The 24,885-nt window shown below is 42.9% G+C and overlaps 1 protein-coding gene and 1 long non-coding RNA gene across 2 annotated transcripts; one reads left to right on the top strand and one right to left on the bottom strand.

Moving 5' to 3' along the window:
* Positions 1-745: 745 nt before the first annotated feature.
* Positions 746-23,837, bottom strand: LOC115414117 (protein NLRC3-like). The gene is made up of 10 exons (XM_030127333.1): positions 23,732-23,837; positions 16,338-16,442; positions 15,513-15,623; positions 14,490-14,559; positions 11,934-12,138; positions 10,061-11,855; positions 4,017-4,190; positions 3,296-3,466; positions 3,007-3,053; positions 746-1,777 (listed from the first exon to the last, which is right to left on the bottom strand). Exons 2-10 carry the CDS (start codon positions 16,436-16,438, stop codon positions 1,233-1,235), a joined length of 3,219 nt encoding a protein of 1,072 aa, XP_029983193.1. The 5' UTR covers positions 16,439-16,442; positions 23,732-23,837; the 3' UTR covers positions 746-1,232.
* Positions 1,252-17,507, top strand: LOC115414130 (uncharacterized). The gene is made up of 3 exons (XR_003934568.1): positions 1,252-1,263; positions 6,324-6,329; positions 17,403-17,507. It is a non-coding gene; the product is annotated as an uncharacterized LOC115414130 (long non-coding RNA).
* Positions 23,838-24,885: the final 1,048 nt, after the last annotated feature.

Genomic DNA, 24,885 nt, shown 5'->3' on the forward strand with positions numbered 1-24,885 from the left:
TATTGGTCCAATGACACTGATTTATATGAAGACATTTCAGGTTGGTCTGAATTGTTAAGATCATTAAAATAGTTTGTGAAGGTAAACATTTGCTTTTTTCTTCCACTAAAACAAATAGAAAACTGTAGTTTTCAGTCTTTGTGGATGTTCTGATAGTATTTTCCTGCTCTGAGCTCAGATGGAATTGGTCTATGTGTCCTCTGAACTCAAACGATTGTTCATATCTTCAGTGTCATTTGGACATTTCACAAACTCATCCCATGGGCCGACTCGGACCCTTTGGTGGGCCACTTTTGGCCCACGGGCCCCATGTTTGACACCGGTGCTTTATTGGGTTCACCTTGATATTTGAACATTTGATGGGGTCCATGTCTGATTGTGTGTGCAGACGTTTGGGCTGATCTGTAGTGTTTGTGTGGTGCTTTTGAACTGGACTCATTTCTGTATTTAGTGTCATTTCACTCACACACACTAAACGTACTAGTGTCAGTTGTAGATGGTGCATTTGTTGGGTCGGTCCAAAGTCAGCGCTCATGTCCAACATGACTGACCCCTGTCCAGAGAATCAGTGTGAAGTGGACCACAGAATGAGCCTTCAGAGCAGATCTAGTGTCTGTGCACTAGTGAATGAGTCCAGATGTGTCCCATGGGGTTTGTGGGTTTAAGGCTGTTCTCAGATCAGTGTGTGAGGGCTGACAGCTGCTCCTGTGTGTGTGTGTGTGTGTGTGTGTGTGTGTGTGTGTGTGTGTCCATGGATGTGTGAGTGTTACTGCCTCCAACACTGGTCCAACAAACACCACAACATTTCCAACCAGGCTCCAGCTCCACTAATCCAACACACATTTAGCTCCAAACCACTGGATTTCCACTCAACCCACAGTTACTGAACCCACAACAGCACTGGCACCAACCACAACTCACACTGATGCATTGTGGGATACATGGGGTCACTACTGTACAGCAGAGCTCGGGAAACTGACAAAATGGGCGTTAGCGCCGTTAGCTTGGCCGCTAATGCTAATCTATCGTCTCATTTAGAGGCCCGGGAAATTCCAAAACATGTACAGATGCATTGTGGGATTTGTACCTGTGTGAATCACTGACAGAGACAAAAAGACAGATTCACAACAGTGGAGAGAGACAGATTTGATTTAATTTGTATCGTATTTGACTGTTCACACACAACACAACTACACAACCACACAACACAACTACACAACCACACAACACAACTACACACCACACAAACACACTGTGGATCCTGTTCCCCACAGTGTAAATCCTCCAAACAGTGGTTCAGTGAATGTGGTTCTGAAGGTGTACAGGTGGATCAGTTTGTCAGAGCAGACTCTGTAGAAGGACACAGATCCAGCAGGACAGTCCACATACACTGAGACTGTACCAGAGGAGGAGGAGGAGGAAGAGGAGGACTGAGGGAGGGGTGTGTATTCGTTTTTATGCCAGACCCTGAATCCACCTCTATAACGGTCCAGACTCCAGGACTGATCAGTTACTCCAAACACACAGTCATCACTGCCTCCTTTCCTTCTGAGTCCTCTGTAAGTCACTGCTATCTGAATGTTTCCACTCCACTGGACCTCCCAGTAACAGCGACCAGTCAGACCAGTTGAACACATCAGCTGAGGCCTACACTCAAATCTGTCCGGATGATCAGGATAGGTCTGAACCTGCTTCACTCGTTCCACCTTCTTGTTGTTTTCAGACAGTTTCAGTTCTCTGTTCGCTGTGTTTGGATCCAGGGTGAGTTCACAGAAATCTGATGGACAGAAGAAAACACAATCCAGCTGCAGTTATTGATCAGTGATCAGCTGATTGACTGACAGTCTGATCACATGACTGGGTTCAATTCAACTGTTATTGATGGATGGATCATGTGTGAGTCTGACTCTGATCAATACTGATCAATAACAGATCAATCCAGTGTTTTACAGACAGATCTGTTGTTTCTAAGCACATTTTCACCAACACAGAATAAAAGTGTGAAACAGATCAACTCTGACTCCATGACTCAGATCTAATCTGTAGAACCAGTTCACCTTCAGGATCATATATTAATCCTTAACATTCAAACATTCAAAGTCTGTTTCATTTTGGATCCAAACTGATTCAAACCTAAAAACACAATCCAATCCCATCAGTCATTTCTCCGTTCTTCTAGACTAAGTGTTTTTGCTGTTTGTTCAGGTCGATGTTTCGTTGGTGCTAATGAATCTAATGTTGGATTTGTAGATTCCAATCTTCTCCACAGTGACTGTGACTGTTTACTAATTGGATCTAAACTCAGGTCTTTTGCTCATTGAATGTGATTCTTTATCTGATGGATAATAATAGTTTGCAGAAGTGTTTTGGTGGTTTCATCTGAGTTTGTTCCTCAGACAAACTTCTCATCCTGATGAACTCTATTGTGTTTTGGATCTTCTTGGTTGTATTTGTATTGTTTGTCCCACAGTGACAGTACAGACTGTAAATGTGCAGAAAGACACTAGAGCTCTGATCTGCACTAAATAGTCTGGGACTGGACCTGAGGACTCACTGCTCAGGGTATGTGGGTCCATGTGGTACCAGTCCTGACCAATCAGCTATCAGCTCATCCTTCCACTAAACTGACTGTCTTCATGAACACTTCAGATGTTTAGAATGTGGAAGCAGGTCCCAGTTTGGGTTCAGGTTGGTTTGAATCCATCTAATCTGGGCGGCTGTGGCTCAGTTGGTAGAGCAGGTTGTCCAATGACCAAAGGGTTGGCAGTACGAATCCTGGCTCTGACTGTCCTCGTGTCAAAGTGTCCTTGGGCAAGACACTGAAGCCTAAATTGCTCCCAGTAGGGCCTGGCAGCGCCTTGCATGGCAGCAGTCGCCCGCTGGTGTATGAGTGTGTGTGTGAATGGGTGAATGTGAGGAACTGTAAAGCGCTTTGGGGACCATGAAGGTGTAGAAAATGTGTTATATAAGTTCAATCCATTTACCATCTAATCATATCACACTTACACTTCCTTGGACCTGGTTTCAACCATCGGACTCCAGCAGGATCCAACCTGAAAGGAGGAGGAGGGTCAGAGGTCAGCTGGAAACATGGACATTCCATCACTGTGATCCACTGAAGCTTTTCTGTTCACATCCACTAAATGCTTCCTTCTGAATCACTGACTGAGTGTGTTTGTCTGTGAACGTGGGCTGGACCTTCATACAGGATGGATCCAAGCTCTGACAGATGGTTCCTGTCAGCTCTACCTGTTCCATCTGCCATTATCTGTGGATGCATCAGCTCAGTCCATACCTGACAGTGTCCAGTCTCCAGTGTGGATCCTCCACTAGAGCACACAGCTCCTGTCCTGAGGCTCCTGGATGGTTGTAGCTCAGGTCTAGCAGTCTGAGATGGGACGGATTGGACTGGAGGGCTGAGACCAGAGAAGAACATCCTTCCTCTGTGATCAGACATCCTGACAATCTGCAACACAAAACATCACATCCATCAACTGAGGATGGAGATGAATGGAGTTGGAGTCATTGAACAGAGTCTGTGAATGCATGGGACTTCACCAACAGGACTTCAATGTGTAAAGTCTGTGAGTTCCAGACTCTGAATAATCAATCAATCAATCAAATTTTATTTATATAGCACCAAATCATAACAAACGTTATCTCATGACACTTTACATATCCAGTAGGTCCAAAGCAGACTCTAAGCCAATTTACAGAAACCCAACAGAATCCTCCAGGAGCAAACACTTATGACTGGTGACAGTGGAAGGAAAAACAGGCAGAAAGCTCGAGCAGACCCAGACTCCTGGAGGATGGACGTCTGCCTCGACCAGTTAGGGTTAAAGATAGAAGGTAAAGGAGGAGAAAAGGAGAGAGCGATAGAGCGATAGAACACAGTTGAAGATCAGTAGAACTGGTCTGGAGTTCAACACAAACAACCACTGACAAGTTCAACCCATCCAACAACTGCAGACAAACGCTGAAATGATGTGTTGTGTTCTGTGTTGAACCCTGACCTGAGAGTGTCCAGTCTGCATCCTGGACTCTTCAGTCCATCTGACAGGATCTTCACTCCTGAATCCTTCAGGTCATTGTTGCTTAGCTCCAGATGTGTCAGACTAGAGGACTGGGATCTGAGAACTGAGGACAGAGCTTCACAGCTTCTGTCTGACAGGTTACAGCCACTGAGTCTGGAGAAGACACAGGAGGTTAGTGTTGAAATGAATGAAGATGAGTTTGGACTGAAGTACAGACACAGTGAACACACATCTGATTGTTTACAACAGACACACTCAAGTATTACTGTCAAATGTTTCATCTCCAAACTAATGCATTTCTTTCTTTCTTTCTTTCTTCCTTTCTTTCTTTCTTTCTTTCTAACATGCAAAGAAACAAAATAAAAAAAAAACAAAACATTTAAATGAACAGAATCTTTCTTCAAGTACATGTCTGAATTTGGCATGGTTGAAAAAGGAGTAGGAAGAAGTATAAACTTATTTAATCCAAACCCTCAGGTGCTTTTCCAACTTTTTTTTACTAACTTAATACATGAATCAAACAATACATTTGTCCTAATTTTAGCATTTAACCCACAGCTAATCCATACTGCAGTCATTGAATTGTGTCCCACAGAATGATCCTAATAGTGCAGTTATACAAACACACATCAACAGTTCAGCAGTTTTCTTCTATAATTCCAGCACATTTATCACTTCCACATTATCCAGAAACAGCCCTCATTGTCTTTATTAAATACTGGACCTCACAACAATCAATTCTGTATATGTTTTTTAAACTGAATTGTGTTTGATCTTTGTTTTCTCCCCACACACACTTTTCCTCCACAGATGCTCATACAGACACTTTTGAACCTAGTGCATACTTCATGAATCTGGACATTGAACTTTCCCCTTAAACCATCACCTCCCTCTCTTTCACTAAACATTTCTGGAATATTCCCCTGCAGTAAGTTATTCTTTGCTTTATACATTATTTGAATAGTTTTGAACTCCACAAGGTCAATGAGTTTGACAGTTTTACATTGTAAAAATAGTGGATTGGTGTGTTCACAAAAACCAACATGATGAACAATTCTGAAAGCATTAGACCATCATCTAATGGAAGGTTTATGTCACAGCCGCCCTGAATTAACAGCATTAGTAATTAGATCAGTGTCACTGATGTGTCTGGAGTGGTTTATACACCAGGATGTAGCAGCTCTGGAACTGAAATTATTGATTTAACGTTAAAAAAAAAAAAAAAAAATCATATTTCCCATGATATTTCAAATTGACTGTTTTACACAAAAACGGATCAAATTGTGAAGTCCATTACTTGTGGATGAATTGTAAAACTAGTTGTTTTCCTTTTATTCCTGAACAGAAACATGAGTTGTAGTGGTTGAATGTGATGTTTGTTGAATTTGTTGTTGTCACAGAAGCCCAGTGAGGGACTGAAATTTGGGAATAAAAAGGTGATTTCACTGTGAAATTCTTTATTCCTGTTGAAAATGATCAAACATGGAGAGGAGACTGAAGATGAAAGCGTCATTAAAACACCTGCTGATGGTTGGATGGACTCTGACACAGAGGTAAAGCTATCAACTAGAACTGGAATAAAAGAATGAGGATTTAGGAAAACTGGAACTGTTTTTACACACACACAAAACACAAAGTCCATCCATCCATCCATCCATCCATCCATCCATCCATCTTCTTCCTCTGATCTAGGTTGTGGAGTCAACAGTCTAATCATGGATGGCCAGGCTTCCCTCTCCTCAGACTCCTCCCACTCCTCAGACTCCTCCTCTAGCTCCTCCTGGTGGACCCCGAGGCATTCCCAGTCCAGCCCACAGACATTCGGTCCTTTTCCACCGTAGGAACTTTTGCAGGAACTTTGAGCACTACCCTGAACTTTGAAAAACCCTGCTGCGTTTCCATCTAAATTACCCGGGTAAAAAACTTTCCCTCACCTCCAAACTTTCCCTGAAGAAGTTCCTGGTAGCGAGGTAGTACTTTTCACATGACCAGGAATTCTTAGGGGTGGGGCTGTGTGCTGGGGAACGCTGATTGGTGGACTACACTCGTAGTGTTTCCACATTCCGTTCACCCGCTACTATTGAAACCATTCATTATTTCATTTCCACAAGCTTTGTATTTTCATAATTCAGAAAATGGACCAAAACAGAAGCTACGACAAGTGGATGGATGGCAAGGTCCAGGCTCTTTAGAGTGTATTTACAGAGGAGGAATTTCAAATGGACTTTGAGTCGCCGACACGAAACGACCGAGGTTTGAGTAAAATTAGCCAACAAGCTGTCAGAGCCAAATGTAAGACACAAGACTAAAGAAATAAGAGAAAAGAAGAAGAAACTGATGCAGAATTATAAGAAACTAAAGGAACACAACAGTCACAGTGGATCCGAACAAACCAATGGAATGTATATCACAGAAATTTTCACTGTTTGGTTGGTTCCATGCTGGGACAGTAGTTAGTGATACATTGGTTGTTTAGTCAAAAGTCAGGTTAACCCAGGGGCGTAGAACTGCGTAGGGACGCTAGGGACCCGCCCCTACCAATACCCAGCCACTACTGTGTTGTCCCTATTAATACAACCGCTGTCCATAGTGTTTAGTCAATGATTCTGGCACACAAAGGGTTAACAGTCGGCCTCTGCTAGAAGTCCCACCTCTGATGTAAATGTCGCTCTCTGATTGGCTCTTTGGTTTTGCTAACATACATGTGATTGGCCGTCCCCGCTGTCACTCCATCTACTTGTAAACGGAACCTGCTAGTTGGAGCGCTAACGGAAGTTGTCAATATGTTTAGCATTATTTCTGCCCAGGTCACGTTAGCTAGACGGATTTGAATATCAGTGGTGTCATTTCCATGTATGTGTGGACATGTGTGTGTGTGTGTGTGTGTGTGTGTGTGTGCATGGTAATTTGGATTTGAAGAATGTCAAAGACAACAAAACTGGACAGAAAACACTTCTATAAGAGTCCCAGTGTGAGTTAGTTCAAGGGTCTAGAACTGTAGAGGCTCAACACAGACACTGAATAAAAGACACTATTTAATGACAAACAGAAACACTTTTTAAAAGTTATTTTACTTATTATGTTCATGTATTTCTATGGAAGAGCGACTGTTTAAAAAACACAGAAAATTTGTGGGGAAAATACAATAAAATCTCAGATTGTAAATGTGATTCTAGATGTGATTTTATCCATATTTTTGGGAATAAATTACATGTAATAATTGAAAGTAAAAGCCTTTTTTGCTCAGGCAATAACTGTACCATGACACTGTATGAACAGTGTATCCACAATCTGTTCATATGTCATGAATCAACATATTTATGTCAGGAGAGAGAGAGGAGGAGAGGCTGGAAATTCACAGGTGAGGTTAAATAATAATGCATATGTTCATCATGAGAATAACTTTGCAGAATGCATTAAATTCTTGTAGTCTCTTTAGATATTCACATATACTTTATAAACATGTCAGTTACTGATTTTTTTTTCTAACTATGATTGTTTGTTTGATCAGCTCGACATAATGTGAAACTAGAAGCACTCGGAGAGCGCAGACCTCCGCCAAGGCTGATCAGTGGCCCCCCCTGTGGGCCCCCCCCACGCCAAGGAGGTTATGTTTTTGCCAGGGTTTGTTTGTTTGTCTGTCTGTCTGTTTGTCTGTCTGTTTGTCTGTCCGTTAGTGTGCAACATAACTCAAAAAGTTATGGACAGATTTGATGAAATTTTCAGGGTTTGTTGGAAATGGGCCCCCCCGTGGGCCCCCCCACCCCCGATCACCACCAAAATTTAATCATTTCTTCCTTATCCCATTTCCAACAAACCCTGAAAATTTCATCAAAATCTGTCCATAACTTTTTGAGTTATGTTGCACACTAACAGACAGACAAACAAACAAACAAACAAACAAACCCTGGCAAAAACATAACCTCCTTGGCGGAGGTAATCATGATCGCAAATGCAAAAAGAACATCAGCTTTCAGGAGTGCTGCCTTGGAGCACTTTTGTGTCCCCACCAATGTCAAAATCAAACCTACTGCCCTTGGGTTAACCTGATGCTAATGCTAATGCTAACTGGTCAACAGTCTGACACTAAGCCTAAATCTGAGAACTGGATATATTTGTGTTGTCGCCGTGAGCTGAACACTGATTTATTCTGTATGTTTGTGATTTCCACTTGAAATGGACTGGATGGACTCGTCTCTTCTTCCGAACCTGCGGCTCATTTGTGTCCTGGTCCATCGTCTGCTGTCCTTTACAACGGCCCAGGTCAGATATCTGACATGACACATCACACTGGTAGGAATCTGTCATCATGTGTTCTGTTATTCATTTATGCATTTTTATGACTTTTCATGTGGGACAGTGAAAAAAGGAACAGGGCCATGGAGTTCCAGACCGGCTGTCCTGGACCAGCTGGTCCAGACCCTGGTCCAGAAGCCTGAACCTTTCACACGTGTTTATTTCCCTTTTAATCTCAAGGCACCTTGTTTTTTTTTTTCTTCTTTTTTTTTCTTTTTTTTTTTGCACCTCTTGTTTTGTTTCAATTTTTAATTAAAAATATTGTAACCTAATACTGTCTGTTCATTTACAAAGCATTAAAATATACGTAGAGTATAAGTACTTTTATCAGTGATATGCAGTCAAATTAAAATGCAGGCATTTGAGTAAATGTGTCTGACTTTAGGTTGAACCTGGACTAAATCTGTAAAACAATAGAAATGAAACAGAACCATCCATCACACATAAAGTTAGATGTGATTTAGTTTAAGGAATGAGAAGTTGAAAACACATGTTCTGCCATTTTTAAATACAAATTAAGGATCTGTAATGATGGTTAACTTTATTTCAAATGTATTCCAGATGGATTCAGTGATTCAACAACCAGTAAAACGTTAAACCCAACCTGTCCACTTACAGTTCTGTGTCATTTTATTGAACTAGAGGTTAGTTTGTGAATGGACATGAACTGGACTACAGGTTCTGTTACTGCTCCTCATACATCATCAACCTGATTTGAATAAATTACCCTGAACTTTGGGTGCAATGGAAATGCAATTACCAGGAATTCTTTTACCCAAATAAGTTCCTGGTAATAAAGTTCCTGGGATTTGGTGGAAAAGGGCCTGTAGTCTCTCCAGTGTGTCCTCGGTCTTCCTCGAGGCCTCCTCCTAGTGGGACAGGCCTGGAACATCTCCCTAGGGAGGAGTTCAGGAGGATCTGAAACGCATGTCTGATCCACCTCAGCTGGTCCCTTTAGATGTGGAGGATCAGCAGCTCTACTCTAAGCTCCTTCCTGGTGACTGAGCTCCTCCCCCTATCCCTAAGGGTGCGCCCAGCCCCCCAACGGAGGAAACTCATTTAGACCACTTGTATCTGGGATCTTGTCCTTCTGGTCCTGACCCAAAGCTCATGACCACAGGCGAGAGTAGGAACGTAGACTGACCGTTAATGGAGAGCTTCGCCTTTCGCTTTAGCTCCTTCTGAACCACGACAGACCGATACAACGACCGCATCACTGCAGACGCTGCACCCATCCACCTGTCAATCTGACGCTCCATCCTTCCCTCACTTGTGAACAAGACTCTGAGATACTTAAACTCCTCCACTTGGGGGAAAGATTCTCCACCAACCCGGAGAAGACAGACCACCTTTTTCTGGTCCAGAACCATGGACTCAGACTCAAACACAAAGTATTTCAGCATAAAAAGAAACAAAGTGTAATAGAAGAATGAAAACATATAAATCCACTGTCTCTGACCTGAGAGTGTCCAGTCTGCATCCTGGACTCTTCAGTCCATCTGACAGGATCTTCACTCCTGAATCCTTCAGGTCATTGGCGCTCAGATCCAGAAGTGTCAGACTACAGGACTGGGATCTGAGAACTGAGGACAGAGCTTCACAGCTTCTGTCTGACAGGTTACAGCCACTGAGTCTGGACAAAACAAAAGGCATGAGTATAAAGTTATTGATCTGGTTGAAATGATAGATCCATATTTGAGATGTTTGATCCGACTGTTTGTTCTCACAGAGCTTTGTTGGAGGCTTTGACCACTGGCAGCAGCCTCAGAAGAACCTCCTCTGAACCACAGTATTCCTTCAGGTCAAACACATCCAGGTCTTTTTCTGATGACAGTAAGATGAAGGCCAGAGCTGACCACTGAGCAGGAGACAGTTGTTCTGTGGACAGACGTCCTGATCTCAGGTACTGTTGGATCTGATCCACCAGAGATCCATCCTCCAGTTCATTCAGACAGTGGAACAGGTTGACGCTTCTCTCTGCAGACACATTCTCACTGATCTTCTTCTTGATGTACTCAACAGTTTTCTGGTTGGTCTTTGAGCTGCTTCCTCTTGGTTTCACCAGACTTTGTAGGAGACTCTGATTGGTCTTCAGTGATAGACCCACGAGGAAGCGGAGAAACAGGTCCAGGTGTCCATTTGGACTCTGTAAGGCCTGGTCCACAGCGGTCTGGTACAACTGGACAGATTTGTCCATGGATAGTTTCGACCAAACAGATGTTTGTCCTGACAGCAGATTGACTCCAGTGTTGGTGAAGGTCTGATGGACATGAAGAGCAGCCAGAAACTCCTGGACACTCAGATGGATGAAGCAGAACCTCTTGTCCTGGTACAGTCCTCTCTCCTCTTTGAAGACCTGTGTGAACACTCCTGAGTACACTGAGGCTGAGCTGATATCGATGCCACACTCTGTCAGGTCGGATTCATAGAAGATCAGGTTTCCTTTCTTCAGCTGCTCAAAGGCCAGTTTTCCCAGAGACCCAATCATCTTCCTGGTCTCTGGACTCCAGGGTGGATCTGTCCCAGATCTTCCATCATACTTGACGTTCGTCAGTTTGGCCTGAACCACCAGGAAGTGGATGTACATCTCAGTCAGGGTCTTGGGCAGTTGTCTTCTGTCTGTGGTCTCCAACATGTCCTCCAGAACTGTAGCAGTGATCCAGCAGAAGACTGGGATGTGACACATGATGTGGACACTTCGGGACCTCTGGATGTGGGAGATGATTGTGTTGGTCTGTTCTTCATCTGTGAACTTCTTCCTGAAGTACTCCTCCTTCTGTGGGTCCTTGAACCCTCTGACCTCTGTCACCATGTCCACCCACTGAGCAGGGATCTGATTGGCTGCTGCAGGTCGTGTGGTTATCCAGAGGCGAGCAGAGGGAAGCAGGTTCCCCCTGATGAGGTTCATCAGCAGCACATCCACTGAGCTGGACTCTGTCACATCAGTCAGGATCTGAGTGTTGTTGAAGTCCAGAGGAGGTCGACACTCATCCAGACCGTCTAAGATGAACACCACCTGGAGGTCTGCAAAGATCCAGATTCCTGCTTCTGTGGTTTCAGTGAAGAAGTACTGAACCAGTTCCACCAAGCTGAACTTCTTATGTTTCAGCACATTCAGCTCTCTGAAGGTGAATGGAAATATGAAGTGGATGTCCTGGTTGGCTTTGTCTTCAGCCCAGTCCAGACTGAACTTCTGTGTGGACACTGTTTTCCCGATGCCGGCCACGCCCTTTGTCAGCACTGTTCTGATTGGCTGATGTCTGTCAGCTGGTGTTTTAAAGATGTCTTCACATGTGATGGTTGTCAGTGGTCTGTGTGGGGTCCTGGATGCTCTTTCAATCTGTCTGACCTCATGGTCCTGGTTGACCTCTGTAGCCCCTCCCTCTGTGATGTAGAGCTCTGTGTAGATCTGGTTCAGGAGGGTTTTGGGGTTTCCTGCTTTAGCGATGCCCTCAAACACACACTTAAACTTCTGCTTCAGGTTACGTTTCAGTTTCTGCTGCTGAACTCCAGACTGACTTCCTGAATGCAGACCCAGATTCAGAGTCTCACAGTAAATCCAGTATTTTCATCTGTTCAATCTGTACAGAATGGTCTTACTGTGGCGCAGACGCTCAGCCAGCTCCTCCTGCTTCAGCCTCCTCAGGAAGTTCAGTGTGATCTGCAGAAAAGCCTCGGAGCTCCTCCTCTGCTCTTCATCCTCATCACTCAGACTCTCTAAGCATTCTGGGTAATCTGGACTCAGAACCTGCTGGAACTTCTTCAGTTCATTCTTGACAAAAGTGCAGATGTTCTCCTCCAGCAGCTGGAACACAAAACATGATGAAAGACACAAAGTCCAGCCATGGACCAAAGCTCAGGTCCAGACGCCATTGCTCCCATTAAGTTGAAGGTTGTCTCTAGCAAGAAAAGATCTCCATGGAGAAATGCCATGGCAGTGAAAAATGAAATAAGAGTGTCGGAAAGCTGAACACAGGTGGTGAAAATCAAATCTCCAGATTCATTTTGACATCTACAAAGAGAAACTTCACACTTATAATCTACAGCTGAGGAATGCAAGGCAGTCTTTCTTCTCAAACATTATCACCAGAAACAAAACTAATGCTGGAGCACTGTTTTCTACTGTTGACAGACTAACAAACCCCCCTGTGTCAACAGCACCTGAACTTCACTCTGCCAGGGCCCGCAATGACTTTGCTTTGTTCTTTACAGAGAAAATTCAGCACATTAGACAGGCCGTGAATTCAACACCAGGTTCAGGATCTGTGCTGTCTGAAAACCATTTAAACACCCTGACACACTTTAATCCAATCAATGACAAAAATCTGGAGGACATTCTCCACCAGCTGAGCTCTTCCTACTGCTGTCTAGATGTTTTCCCCACAGATTTTTTCAAAAAAGTTTCACACGTCATGGCATCTGACCTGTTCCAGATTGTAAACGTGTCTCTAAGCTCAGGAGTCTTCCCACAGACCCTGAAAACAGCTATTATTAAGCCGCTCCTAAAAAAGACCACTCTAGAAAAGACCTCAATGAACAACTACAGGCCCATATCAAATCTGCCTTTTTTAGCTAAAATCATTGAAAAGGCTCCAGTGTCCCAACAGCTGAATTACTTCTGAACAGTCAACAGCTGCTTTAACGTCTTTCAGTCAGGTTTTAGACCACATCACAGCACTGACACAGCTCTGCTCAAAGTATTTAATGACATTCGCTTAAACACAGATCATGGCAGATCTTCAGTTTTAGTCTTACTGGACCTCAGTGCTGCATTCGACACAGTCCACCATGATATATTACTTGACCGACTGGAAAATTGGGTGGGACTATCTGGCACAGTTCTTGATTGGTTTGCATCCTACTTAAAGGGCAGGGATTATTTTGTGTCAATAGGTAACTTTAAATCTGAGCAGACCAAAATTACATGTGGAGTCCCCCAAGGCTCCATCCTGGGGCCCCTTCTGTTCAAACATCTACATGCTTCCACTGGCTCAGATCATAGAAAAAAAACAAAATAGATTACCATAACTATGCAGATGACACACAGCTCTACATTTCAATGTCCCCAGGTGACCATAGCCCCATACAAGCACTGGGTAAATGCATGGAGCAAATATCTGAATGGATGGGCCATAATTTTCTTCAGTTAAACAGAGAAAAAACTGAGGTAGTTGTTTTTGGACCCAAGGAGGAGCGTCTTAAAATCAGCATGCAGCTCCAGTCACTTCAGTTCAAAACCTCAGACCAGGCCAGGAATTTGGGTGTTGTCATGGATTCAGACCTGAATTTTAAAAACCACATACAAACAATTACAAAGTCGGCTTACTATCACCTCAAGAACATTTCTAGGATTAAAGGACTGATGTCGCAGCAAGACCTTGAAAAACTTGTCCATGCTTTTATCTTTAGTCGAGTTGACTACTGTAACAGTATCTTCTCTGGTCTGCCTAAAAAGTCTATCCAACGACTGCAGCTGATCCAGAATGCTGCTGCCCGTGTCCTCACTAAGACCAAGAGAGTGGACCACATCAGCCCAGTTCTGAGGTCTCTACACTGGCTCCCTGTCTCTCAGAGAATAGACTTCAAAATTCTCTTACTAGCATATAAATCACTGAATGGTTTAGGCCCAAAATCCATCAGAGACCTTCTAGTCCAGTATGAACCATCCAGACCACTCAGGTCATCTGGTGCAGGTCTGCTCTGGGTTCCAAAAGTCAGAACTAAACATGGAGAATCAGCGTTCAGTTTCTATGCTCCATATATCTGGAACAAACTACCAGAAAATATCAGGTCTGCTGCAAGTCTGAGTTCTTTTAAGTCCAGGTTAAAGACTCACCTGTTCACTGCTGCCTTTGACTAAAAGGCTGTGGACTTTTTAAATTTTATATTCTCTTTGAAACTCTGCACTGCAACTTTTACTTTAATATGTGTGTGTTTTTATTTTATTTTTTTTTTAAATTTTATGTGTTGTTTTCTTACTTACTGTTTTTAATCACCTTTTACATGTTTCTTTTATAATGTTTTAAATGTGTTTCTTTTTGTTTCTTTTATTTCAATGTCCTGTGTGAAGCACCTTGAATTGCCTTGTTGCTGAAATGTGCTATACAAATAAACTTGCCTTGCCTTGCCTTGCCTAGATGTTGGACATGTACACACCTTAAATATGGAGTCCAGCTGAGTCTGATCCTGTAGACCAGTTGGAACCTCTGAGCTCTGCTGCTCCACTCTGTGGACCAAACATCAACAATGAGCTCACATTATGTCTGTCCACACGCACACCAACAGGTGGACACACCTGGACCATAACATGAGTCACATGACCCCCTGTAGTGGGACAGGGGTCCTGGTCCTGCTGATCCCAGAGAATCCATATGTGAGTGTGTCTGGAGCTTCACACTCACTGTTTGAGTTGATCTACAGGTTTAGTTGAGTTCAGTTTCTGTAGATCCCCATCAGCCGCATCATGGCAGCAGGACTGAACTGAGTTTAGTCCCATAGAAATGTCATTTCAGACACTGAAGAACATTTACTGAACAGTCACTAGAAGACTAAACAAAGGGACACCTGTCAGCCAATCAGAATGTACAATGGGCAGTAACCATGGAGACGCCCAATGGTGAGTTGATTTATGGAGTCGTCAGATTCTTCCAGCGACCATGGAAACAGTCTAATCTGATGTGTTTGATCAGATCACAGGAGTAATCTGATTACAGCCCATCAGATGAACACAGCTGGATGTGTGTCCAGTCCTCCCATGTCTTCATGGATGTTTACAGGTTTATGGGATGGATTTAGTTCCGTTCCATCTGCACATGTGCACAAACTATTACAATCATACAAAACAGAAGTTACCGAGTCAAACGGGAGTTGAAGACAATAACAGGAAGTGGGATTCTATCATCACTATGTACAGACGAACTCCCAAAGACATCCCATAATGGACTGGAAGGTCTAAACCAGGGTTTAGGAGTTTCACATTTAAGTGCATGTAAAGGCCTCAGGTCTGGTTCTTCCAATGATCTGATTACTAATAGTTATTGGATTTTTATGGTCATGGAAACAGACTCAATGATGCAAAGAATCAGCTGAAAATGAACACGTTCTAAACTTTAAACTAAAGTTAATGTTTAATATCGATTTAATAAACAGTCGACACATGGACATTTACATCAAACTTACGTCTCTGTGGAAAAAAGTGGTGGTTCCGTCCTGGACCGGTCACTCCTGAAGGACACACAGCTGGATCCAGGTCCAGGATCAGGTCCAGAGGACTCTGGTCTGTGGTGGATCCTGGTCATCAGGAAAACAAAGTGTTTAGTTTTTAAACAAACTGTAGAAACAATAAGAAAATGATCAATACACTGAAGATCAATAAAGTGTGAATATGATCCAAAAACTCACAGATCAATGAAAGTCACTGAACCATTAGATCAGGATCATTGAGTTCATTCTATGTTCATCAGGTCATGAATAATTATTGAGTATAAATCAGTAATGTCGTTCCTGTGTTTGTTGGTCAGATGTTCTTCAGTCCAACCAGGTGGATCTAATGACAAACTGTTTGGACCTGTGTGTCCACAGACAACCATCAGATGTTCACCCAGCTGATGGATAGACCTACTACTGTATGGAAACATGGCACTGAAAACTGAAGCAGAACACACACAACTCTACATCACATGAGGGAACCCAAACCCAGTTTCCTGCTGAGTCCTGGAGGATCCGTTCATCCATAGAGTCTGTGGTCGGATCAACAGTTACATACAAGTGGTTTACTGTGGCACTGGGGTCTAAAGGTCTGAATGAGGACCACCTACACTGACTCTGATGAACCATCCTGTTGGAAGAGAATATTGAACTTCTTGGAGTCAGTACTCTTCATGGACACACAGCTGGGTCCAGCTCCTGGTCCAGGTCCAGGTCTGTGAATAATGATGTCAGTGGTTTTAGTGCTGAACTCAGACATGGAGAACAGTGGAGGACAGATCCAGATGGTGGTCTCACCTCTGAGCTTTGGAAGGACTGTCGGGTCCAGGTCCTGGGGGGCTCCTGTCGGTGGTCTTTTGGGGAGGGGCTCCCTCCTCTCTGTCCTCACACTGATCCATTCTGCTGAATCCACATCAGTCACACAACAAACACTGAAAACAGCAGAGTTTGAGACGTGGTTCTATGATTGAGAAGAGTCCGATGTGGACCAGCGGGTCACAGATAAACCAGACTCAGGGTTTTGGACAAAGACCTGTGTCCCACATCTCATATGGTGTGTGTTTAATGTAGGTGGGACTTGATGAAGGTGTTTGTGGTGTGAGTGTGAGTTGAAGTGTAATGGCTGATCCATGTGTTGGTTCTGCTGTAGTTCTACAGTCAGACCACTAGATGGCCTCCTGGAGCTGATGATGGGACCTGAAGAGCAGCTCAGGAAACAGGACAAGACCAGTGAGGAGTTGACTTCACTGACATCAGGTAAAACAGCCTCAGCTTTTATTAGGAAAGGTTTCACCTAAACCAACGCAAAGAACTGAGATAAATAAGATGAAGTTTGTTGACAGAATAAACAGCTGCTGTTTATCACCTGATCAGATTCCAATGGATCAATAAATCACCAAATTGTCAGTGAGTTCACAGGTCAACAGTTATCTGGAGGATTATTAACATGGAAAAGTTTTCAACAGGAAACACTGAGGGTAAAACAACAGTAACGACCAACAACTGCTTTAATCCACATGAATGATTACCTTTTATGAGACAAAATAGAAGACGATCAACGTCCAAACACAGAAACAGAGTCCAAACCTAAACAATGTACAGTCTGATCAAGAAGCAGCACTTTATAGTTTTATGGATGTTTTCTAGGTCTGAGCAGGTCTACAACCCCAGTTCCTGAAGGGTCTGGACGCTGACTCTAAAATGTCAATCAAATCACAATCAAATTATTTGAAAACTTCATAAACTCGTATTTTATTGGCAGTAGAACATAGAAAACAGATCAAATTAGAATTAAAATTAACTATTTTAAGCCAAAGGTCTAAAAGTCATTTCAAAAGGAACGTCTTTAACATGCCTGTAAAGTCTGCATCAGACCAGAACGAGACCACATTCCTCTAAAGTCCATCATCTGGTCTCCTCAGGTCCAGACGTTTGGAGACAGATGTTAAAGAAGAGGAGATGATCCACAGTGGAAACATGGACCTGGAAACAGTTTCTGGAGACCAGGTCACTGACATTCCATCCAAAAGACCCTGGATTAGATGAAACATTTGATGGGTTTGATGTTTTATGGTGGATCAAATATGGGTTTGTTGTGTATTTCTGTTCATTTCACACAGTTGATACCGTTGTGGACCTGGGCTTCTACAAATCCAGTGAATAGTTCCTGATGCACATGTTGGTGATGCCAAAGGGCTCCCATGTGAATGTATGAGTTCATGTAGAACAGAACCTTCATTGTGTTGTTTGTCTTTTCTCTGTGGACAGTGTCTTCTTTTGTCTGATTTCAGGACATCGTGGCTCAGTAAAGTGTCGCATAAATGTTAGTTCATCTCCACCGGTGGTAAAGATGACTTAACAGAGCGTCTTTACGTCTACAGACTCCACTCATTGGACACTTTACACCCACCTTCTGTACGCTGTTTCTGATTGGTCCACTCACCTGAATGAGCTCCGCCTCTCATCTGCCAATCTGTGATCAACAGGAGTCTGACATGACTGACTGATGTGGACCACAGCCAGAACGCCTTTCATTCATTCATTCATTTTCTGAACCCGCTTTATCCTCACTAGGGTCACGGGGGTGGAGCCTATCCCAGCTACTCATGGGCGAAGGCGGGGTTCACCCTGGACATGTGACCAGTTCATCTGAGGGCTGAACATATAGAGACAGTCACTGTCACATTCACACCTATGGGCGATTGAGGTTCACCCATTAACCTATCAGTGCATGTGTTTGGATGGTGGGAGGAGCCAGAGTACCAGAGAGAACCCACGCAGACACGAGGAGAACATGTGAACTGCACACAGAAAGGCCCCACCCCCATCGTCTGGTGTTGGAATCGAGAAGGCTTTCCAGTAAACTTTAAAACACTACCACCTGAATTCAACAGATACTGAACTGAACAGATGACAGTCGTGACTGTTGGCTTCTGTCGTCAGGTTTTGTTACGACCCTGAGGTCGTATATGTATATCTGTCATTTGTCATGTTATCCCACCCTGACCTGTAGGGGGCCAGTGGCGTATATGTCAGGGTAGAGACTGCGATCTGGTAGGATCGGCGATTCTACCAGTAGAAACTCCGATCAGAGTCTCTACTGGTAGAAACTCCGATCCGAACCCTAACCCTAACCCTAACCCTTCTACTGGCAGGATCGGAGTTTCTACCAGTAGAGACTCTGATCGGAGTTTCTACTGGTAGAGACTACGATCGGAGTCTCTACTGGTAGAATCGCCGATCCTACCAGATCGCAGTCTCTACCCTTACATATATGTGTGTGCTGAAGTCCAGGTGGCTGTATCAGATTGGTGGAACGTGCGTCCTGTGGATTGGCCAGCCTGGAGCGCACGGACCTCTAATCGGTAGAGAAAGATGGAGTCCGCCTTTAAAACAGCCCGTGGACAGCCCAGCCCCGGTCCTCGACCCGCTCCCAACCAACGTCACCAGTTTTGTGTTATGAGAGAGAGTTTTTTGGCATTTTCAAATTTGTATTCAATCACATTGTAAATAGTTTGTAGTCACTGCAGCACTTGTTTAGGGTGAAAAGCCTATTTTATTTTCATCACGTTTTCTCCTGTTTTGAGTTAGGAGGCCAGGTTAGTCCTGTGCATTTTTGTTTCTTTATTTTGACGAGCGAAGTACAGAGTGTTTGAGTTGGTTTTGTTTGTTATTTTTGTCACTGCTCACCCTACATTAAATAAATTGCTGCTCGGCTTTAATTCAACATCATCTGTCACGGTTTTCCTTGGGAGTGGGATTTGAGTGGGGAGTCATTTTATGTTCTGCCCTTTTGTACCCCTAGACTAGGACATAACAGGTTTCAATGGATGAGTTTAGGACTTTCGGCTTCATCGTCCACTTTCAGACATTTGTTCCCAGTGACTTTACGTCGATGAAGTCATTAAAGTTGTCGCATTAATAATGACATTTGTTCAGAGGAACTGGATCAGGACTGAACAGGTCCATGTCAACGGTCCATTTTCCCACACTGTAACCCATGTGACCTGAGCTATCTCACCTGGTCACGACACCGGCGTAAGGTGGACACTACATATTTGCAGCATCTCACATCACTTCCTGTGTGCTTCCGGTGTTGCATGGCTACCGTCTCGTGGCTGTGGTTGTCATACTGTTTCAAATATGACGGTTTAAACTGACGTCTTGGGACTAAACCATTCTCCGCTGCTGTGCCGTACTCCGTTAAGATAATGGCTAATTTAGTTAATGCTAGCGGCCTTTAATTTTATTATTCCTAACAGCGGTATTAGGCAGATTGGAGCAGCGTCTGCAGTGATGCGGTCGTTGTATCGGTCTGTCGTGGTTCAGAAGGAGCTGAGTCGAAAGGCGAAGCTCTCCATTAACGGTCAGTCTACGCTCCTACTCTCACCTGTGGTCATGAGCTTCGGGTCAGGACCGAAAGGACCAGATCCCAGATACAAGTGGTCTAAATGAGTTTCCTCCATAGGGTGGCTGGGTGCACCCTTAGGGATAGGGGGAGGAGCTCAGTCACCAGGGAGGAGCTTAGAGTAGAGCCGCTGCTCCTCCACATCCAGAGGAACCAGCTGAGGTGGATCAGACATCTGGTTCAGATCCTCCTGGACTCCTCCTTGGTGAGGTGTTCTGGGCATGTCACACCAGGAGGAGACCTGAGGAAAGACCTAGGACACACTGGAGAGACTATGACTGTGGACTGGACTGGGAACACCTCAGGGTCCACCTGGAGGAGCTGGAGGAGGAGTCTGAGGAGAGGGAGGAGTCTGAGGAGAGGGAGGAGTCTGAGGAGAGGGAAGTCTGGACATCCATGATTAGACTGTTGACTTGATGACCCAGATAAGAGGAAGAGGAAGAGGAAGAGGATGGATGGATGGATGGTATTAGTACGATAGGAAAAATATTTGATTTAATTTTAAAGCTGAATTAAAGGCTTACCCTTTACTGTGTAAAGGACACTTACATGTATTCATTCTGACCTTAATAATGTTTTTAATTGTGTGGTTTTTGCGTCAGGCCTTTTGCGGTTCTGGGGTTCTGAATTACTTGAATGAACGTAGTGGTTCATTTCAAAGAATTCATCGACTTGATTGTTGCACAACTATTTATGCAGAATGTTTAATGAATTATTAGCTTTAATACTAAATCATTTTGATGTTTTCGGAAAGTGCACTTATTTATTTTGTAAATGAAATGTTTAGTCATCACTAAGATAATTCATGATTGGAATATGACTATGAGATGGTTATTATAATGTGAAATCATTAATGATATTTTTTTTTAATTTATTTTGCTAATGGTACAAACTCTGTACAAAGTGTAAAGCTAGTCCAACTTTTATTTTGTGATAATGTGATTCTGATTCAGATCAGCCACCCCTCCCCCCTTTGAAGACAACCTAGGGTATGGCGAGCCCCCCTAACCCCACCTCCTGGTAGGAGGATGAACTACATCTATTCCCTGCCTCTGACCATCATGTGGTAGGAAAGTGAACTCTTCCCATGCTCCCTTGCTTCCACTTCTGCTGCATTTCCACTCCATGGAACCGGCTCGACTCGACTCGGCCTTTTTGGGTTTCCATTACATAAAAGGAGCTGGAAAATCTGGTACCCGGTACTATTGTTTTGGTATCGACTCTGCCGAGGTTTCAAGAGATACAAAATGTGATGAGTAAACACTGCGGACCACTGGTTGGTCAGAGAGTTGTCTCTGCATCACTGCGTCATCAGTGTGTGGCGACCCACAGTTTAAAAAAAAAAAAAACTGATGTGGAAGTGGACAGTAAATATAGCAGTAGGCTAATCCACGATGACAGCCCGCAAAACTACACCGTGGTCAGTCCAGGAGGTTCACACATTTCTGTCTTTGGTGGGCAACGAAAAAATTCAGCGTGAGTTTGACGGGACAACACGTAACGAACAAGTTTATCAGTAACTCTGAGCAGAAGACACAGAAGTTAGGTGCTGCGTCGCTCTGACCTCCAGGTACTGTAAAGTCAGTCATATCCTGTAGTGGAAACGGTCTCCAGGAATAGGATCTGGACCCGGTACCAGAGTGGAGTGGAGCCGGTTCCACATATTGGAAATGCAGCCTTTGTGGACCACTGTGTGCTTCAACGTCAGACTGTTCCTCACATGGACATGAACATTGTCGTGTCCTAACTTTGGACACACATCAAAGACTTCCCACAAATGGACTTGATGGTTTTGAAAATAGACATTGCACCATTTTTTTTTTTTTTTTTGAATGACTGACGTATTCAATTTGTACTTTTGTTTTGGGTTTGATTATTATATTATATAATATATATTATATAATTATATATTGAATTCATAAACTGCTTGATAACATTATACAGACTATTTCATATAATAATACTGGTATTATTCAATATCTGTTAAAATATATGCATTCATTTTTTTCTACAAACATATTCTAAACTTACTTGGGCCTTTGTGTATAATTCACACAAGTTTATGGCTCCCTCCAGATCTACTTCTGGGCCCGTATTCCTAAAGATTCTGAGAATCCTCTCACAGCTCCGAACTTCACCTAAAAATTCCCAGCAAGGAGTCTGAGCTTAGGAGTGGTTCCAGAACACTGTCAGAGAACTCTGAGCAGGAATGGACAGAAAGTCCTATCTTAGTGAGGAGGTGTGGTCCACCCCGTTGCTAGGTATGAGTCATCATTTCAAAAGCTGTGATTGGTTGATCCCAAAAGCTAGAAAAAACTACTTTTGGTGATAATGGGCAAAGGATGGACCCTCAAATCAATAAACTTAATCATAGAATCTAATCTTAAGAAGACAGTGTAATTGTAAATAATATTTCACATAAAAGAAAATATCTGTTCAATGAATAGTAAGCTATACTTTAAAATTATCCGACAAATTGTGTGAAAAAACTCAGGCCCACTGGCACAGTATTCACATCGTGATAGTTTTATTTATTTGCTCATATTAATTGGCACACTGCAAAAAAAAATCTGTAATTTAACAGAATTTTTACCATTTATTTTACAGATTTTTTCTTTATTTTTAAGATACAGGAAAATATCTATGAAAGGACAAAAACAGACTGTGATTTTCCATGTCAAATGTAAAATAACACAAAAAAAACTGTAACTGTGAAAAACCATACAATTTCCATTTTGTTAAAAAAAAAAATTCCAGAAAAACACAGTTAAAATACATTTGCAAATGTATCGTAATTTCACAAATATTTATTTTCTATTCATGAGATCAAACTGTTAATTTATAGTTTAATACTGTAAAAAAATAATAAAATGAGATAAAATTACTGATAATTAACCGTAAAAGAAGTATTAGTTCTGTCAGTTGAACCAGACTTGTTTGTTCATTGACAAATATCTTGTGTAATTACAGGAGGTTTCACAACAAAAATGTTGAATAAATGTATTTTTGTGAATGTATAACATGTATAAGCACTGATAAACTGTCCAAATACAGTTTTTATCAGTGGATTGGACAACTGAGTCTCACTGAAAATTATTTATATATATATTTATAGGTAATTGGATTGTTTTAATACATGTAAATATTCTTTATTAAACATTAAAAAGTCAAAAAATATGCAAAATCTCATGTAAAGTTAGGGCAAAAACTGTATTTTAATTGTGGAAAATTACCGTATTTTTATGACACGGTTATTTTCCGTTATTTAACAGTATTTTTTTGGCACCCCTGCTGCCAGAATAATAAAAATTTTTTACGTTTTTTTTTTTTTTCTTTCTTTTTTACAGTGTAATCTGTTGCAATTAATTAATTCACTGTCATCCAGTGTTTGCAGAATCTCCTCCTGCCTCTTCCATTTGGTCCTCTGCTTAAGGAACTCCTCTTCCTCTTAAAAGTCCTCTTCCTGCTCTGAACAGATCTGACCTTAGGAGCTTTCTTAAGGGCTAGGATTCTTTAGGAATAGCTTTTATCTTTACTAGGATCTACTCTTCATTTTTAGGGGAAATTCTAAGAAAACATAGTGATTCCAAGAATTTTCTTGGAATTTGGCCACAAGGAGCAACTCTTTGCACTAAGAGTCTTTAGGAATACGGGCCCTGGTCATTATTAGTAATTCCTCGTTCCTTCCCCCTGCAGCGGGTCCACCTAGCCCAAATGCGTTCCATAGTGACCCCTAAACGCCTCCTAAAACCAGCTCCAGAGGGAGGAGGTCATCAGTACTCACCAGTCTGAGACCAAAACCAGCAGAGTCTGGTCTGGTCCTGTTTGTGTCAGTCAAAGCCGCGTCCAGACGTGTTGACGAAGCGCCACTTCCTGTGGCTGAACGCCGTCTGAAGGCGTCTGTTTGGAGACAAAGCTGTGTGTTGGTCTGCACACACCAGTCCGTCCTGACGCTCAAAGCCTCTGCTCCTCCTCCTGTTTCTGTCTCATGTGTCTGAGACGGAGCCATAACCAGTAAAACCATAAACCAGTCTCATCCTGCAGGACCAGGTCAAAGATCAGATGATTCAGCTTGATCTGACTTTGTGATATCAGGTGTTTATTGGACCATAAATCAGCTCTGTCCTCTACAGTCAACAGCACAGATACAAACTGTGGACAGGGACTGGATTTATGGACTTGAACTTCCACTCATTTCAGTTCCACTTTTTCTGTCCGTTTCCTCCTGATGTGATTGACAGTGGAGTTTGAAAGTGTGTGAAAGCAGACCGTCTTGGATCCAGACCTTGTCAACAGTTGGGTCTTGGTCCAGACCTGGACGGTCCAGGGACATGGTTCTACACATGGTTTTATTCCCCATTTACAGCAGCTTTATGATCTAATGAACTCTCTGCACAGCCTCACTACTTCCTGAACTTCAGGTGGGTCCTTTATTTCCTGCCTTTCATTATTGGACACACCGATTAATCCAGGTGTGTCTGATTAATCAGTAGTCACAACAAGAAATAGCAGACACACCTGGATTAATCAGTGTGTCCAATAATGAAAGGAAGGAAATAAAGGACCCACCTGAAGTTCAGGAAGTAGAGGGACTGTGCATAGAGTCCATTAGATCCAGTCCCAGTGTGTGGGCGGGGCCTGTTGGATCTGCTGACGTTATTACTCTATTTGACCTGAAATGGATCTGAATTTAGATGGAACATGTTCAAAAACTCACACGTCAGTCGTAGTGGTTTAGTTTATTTGTTGATGAAGCTCATGAATGGACATAACAGTGGTGCAGTGCTGCCCCCTAATGCTCCACCTCTACAATCCACAAGGTTCACCTACATGTGTGAAATCTGGTTCACGTCCATCACCCCAGACAAAAAACTAAACTGGTCACATGACCTCAACTCAATGTCCACCATTTTTAGATTTTAAGCTTCTTTTTTTGCT

The sequence above is a fragment of the Sphaeramia orbicularis genome, chromosome 22 (genome assembly GCF_902148855.1).
Source record: "Sphaeramia orbicularis chromosome 22, fSphaOr1.1, whole genome shotgun sequence".
NCBI classification, from domain to species: domain Eukaryota; kingdom Metazoa; phylum Chordata; class Actinopteri; order Kurtiformes; family Apogonidae; genus Sphaeramia; species Sphaeramia orbicularis.

What these genes read in the sequence shown, in the direction of transcription:
- LOC115414117 (XM_030127333.1), bottom strand. Translation starts at nt 16,438, where the DNA reads ATGGATCAGTGTGAGGACAGAGAGGAGGGAGCCCCTCCCCAAAAGACC. An exon ending in GGCTGAGCGTCTGCGCCACA is followed by an intron (nt 11,856 to 11,933) that starts GTAAGACCATTC and finishes GTCTGCATTCAG; the next exon opens with GAAGTCAGTCTGGAGTTCAG. An exon ending in TGCAGACTGGACACTCTCAG is followed by an intron (nt 3,467 to 4,016) that starts GTCAGGGTTCAA and finishes TTTGTGTTGCAG; the next exon opens with ATTGTCAGGATGTCTGATCA.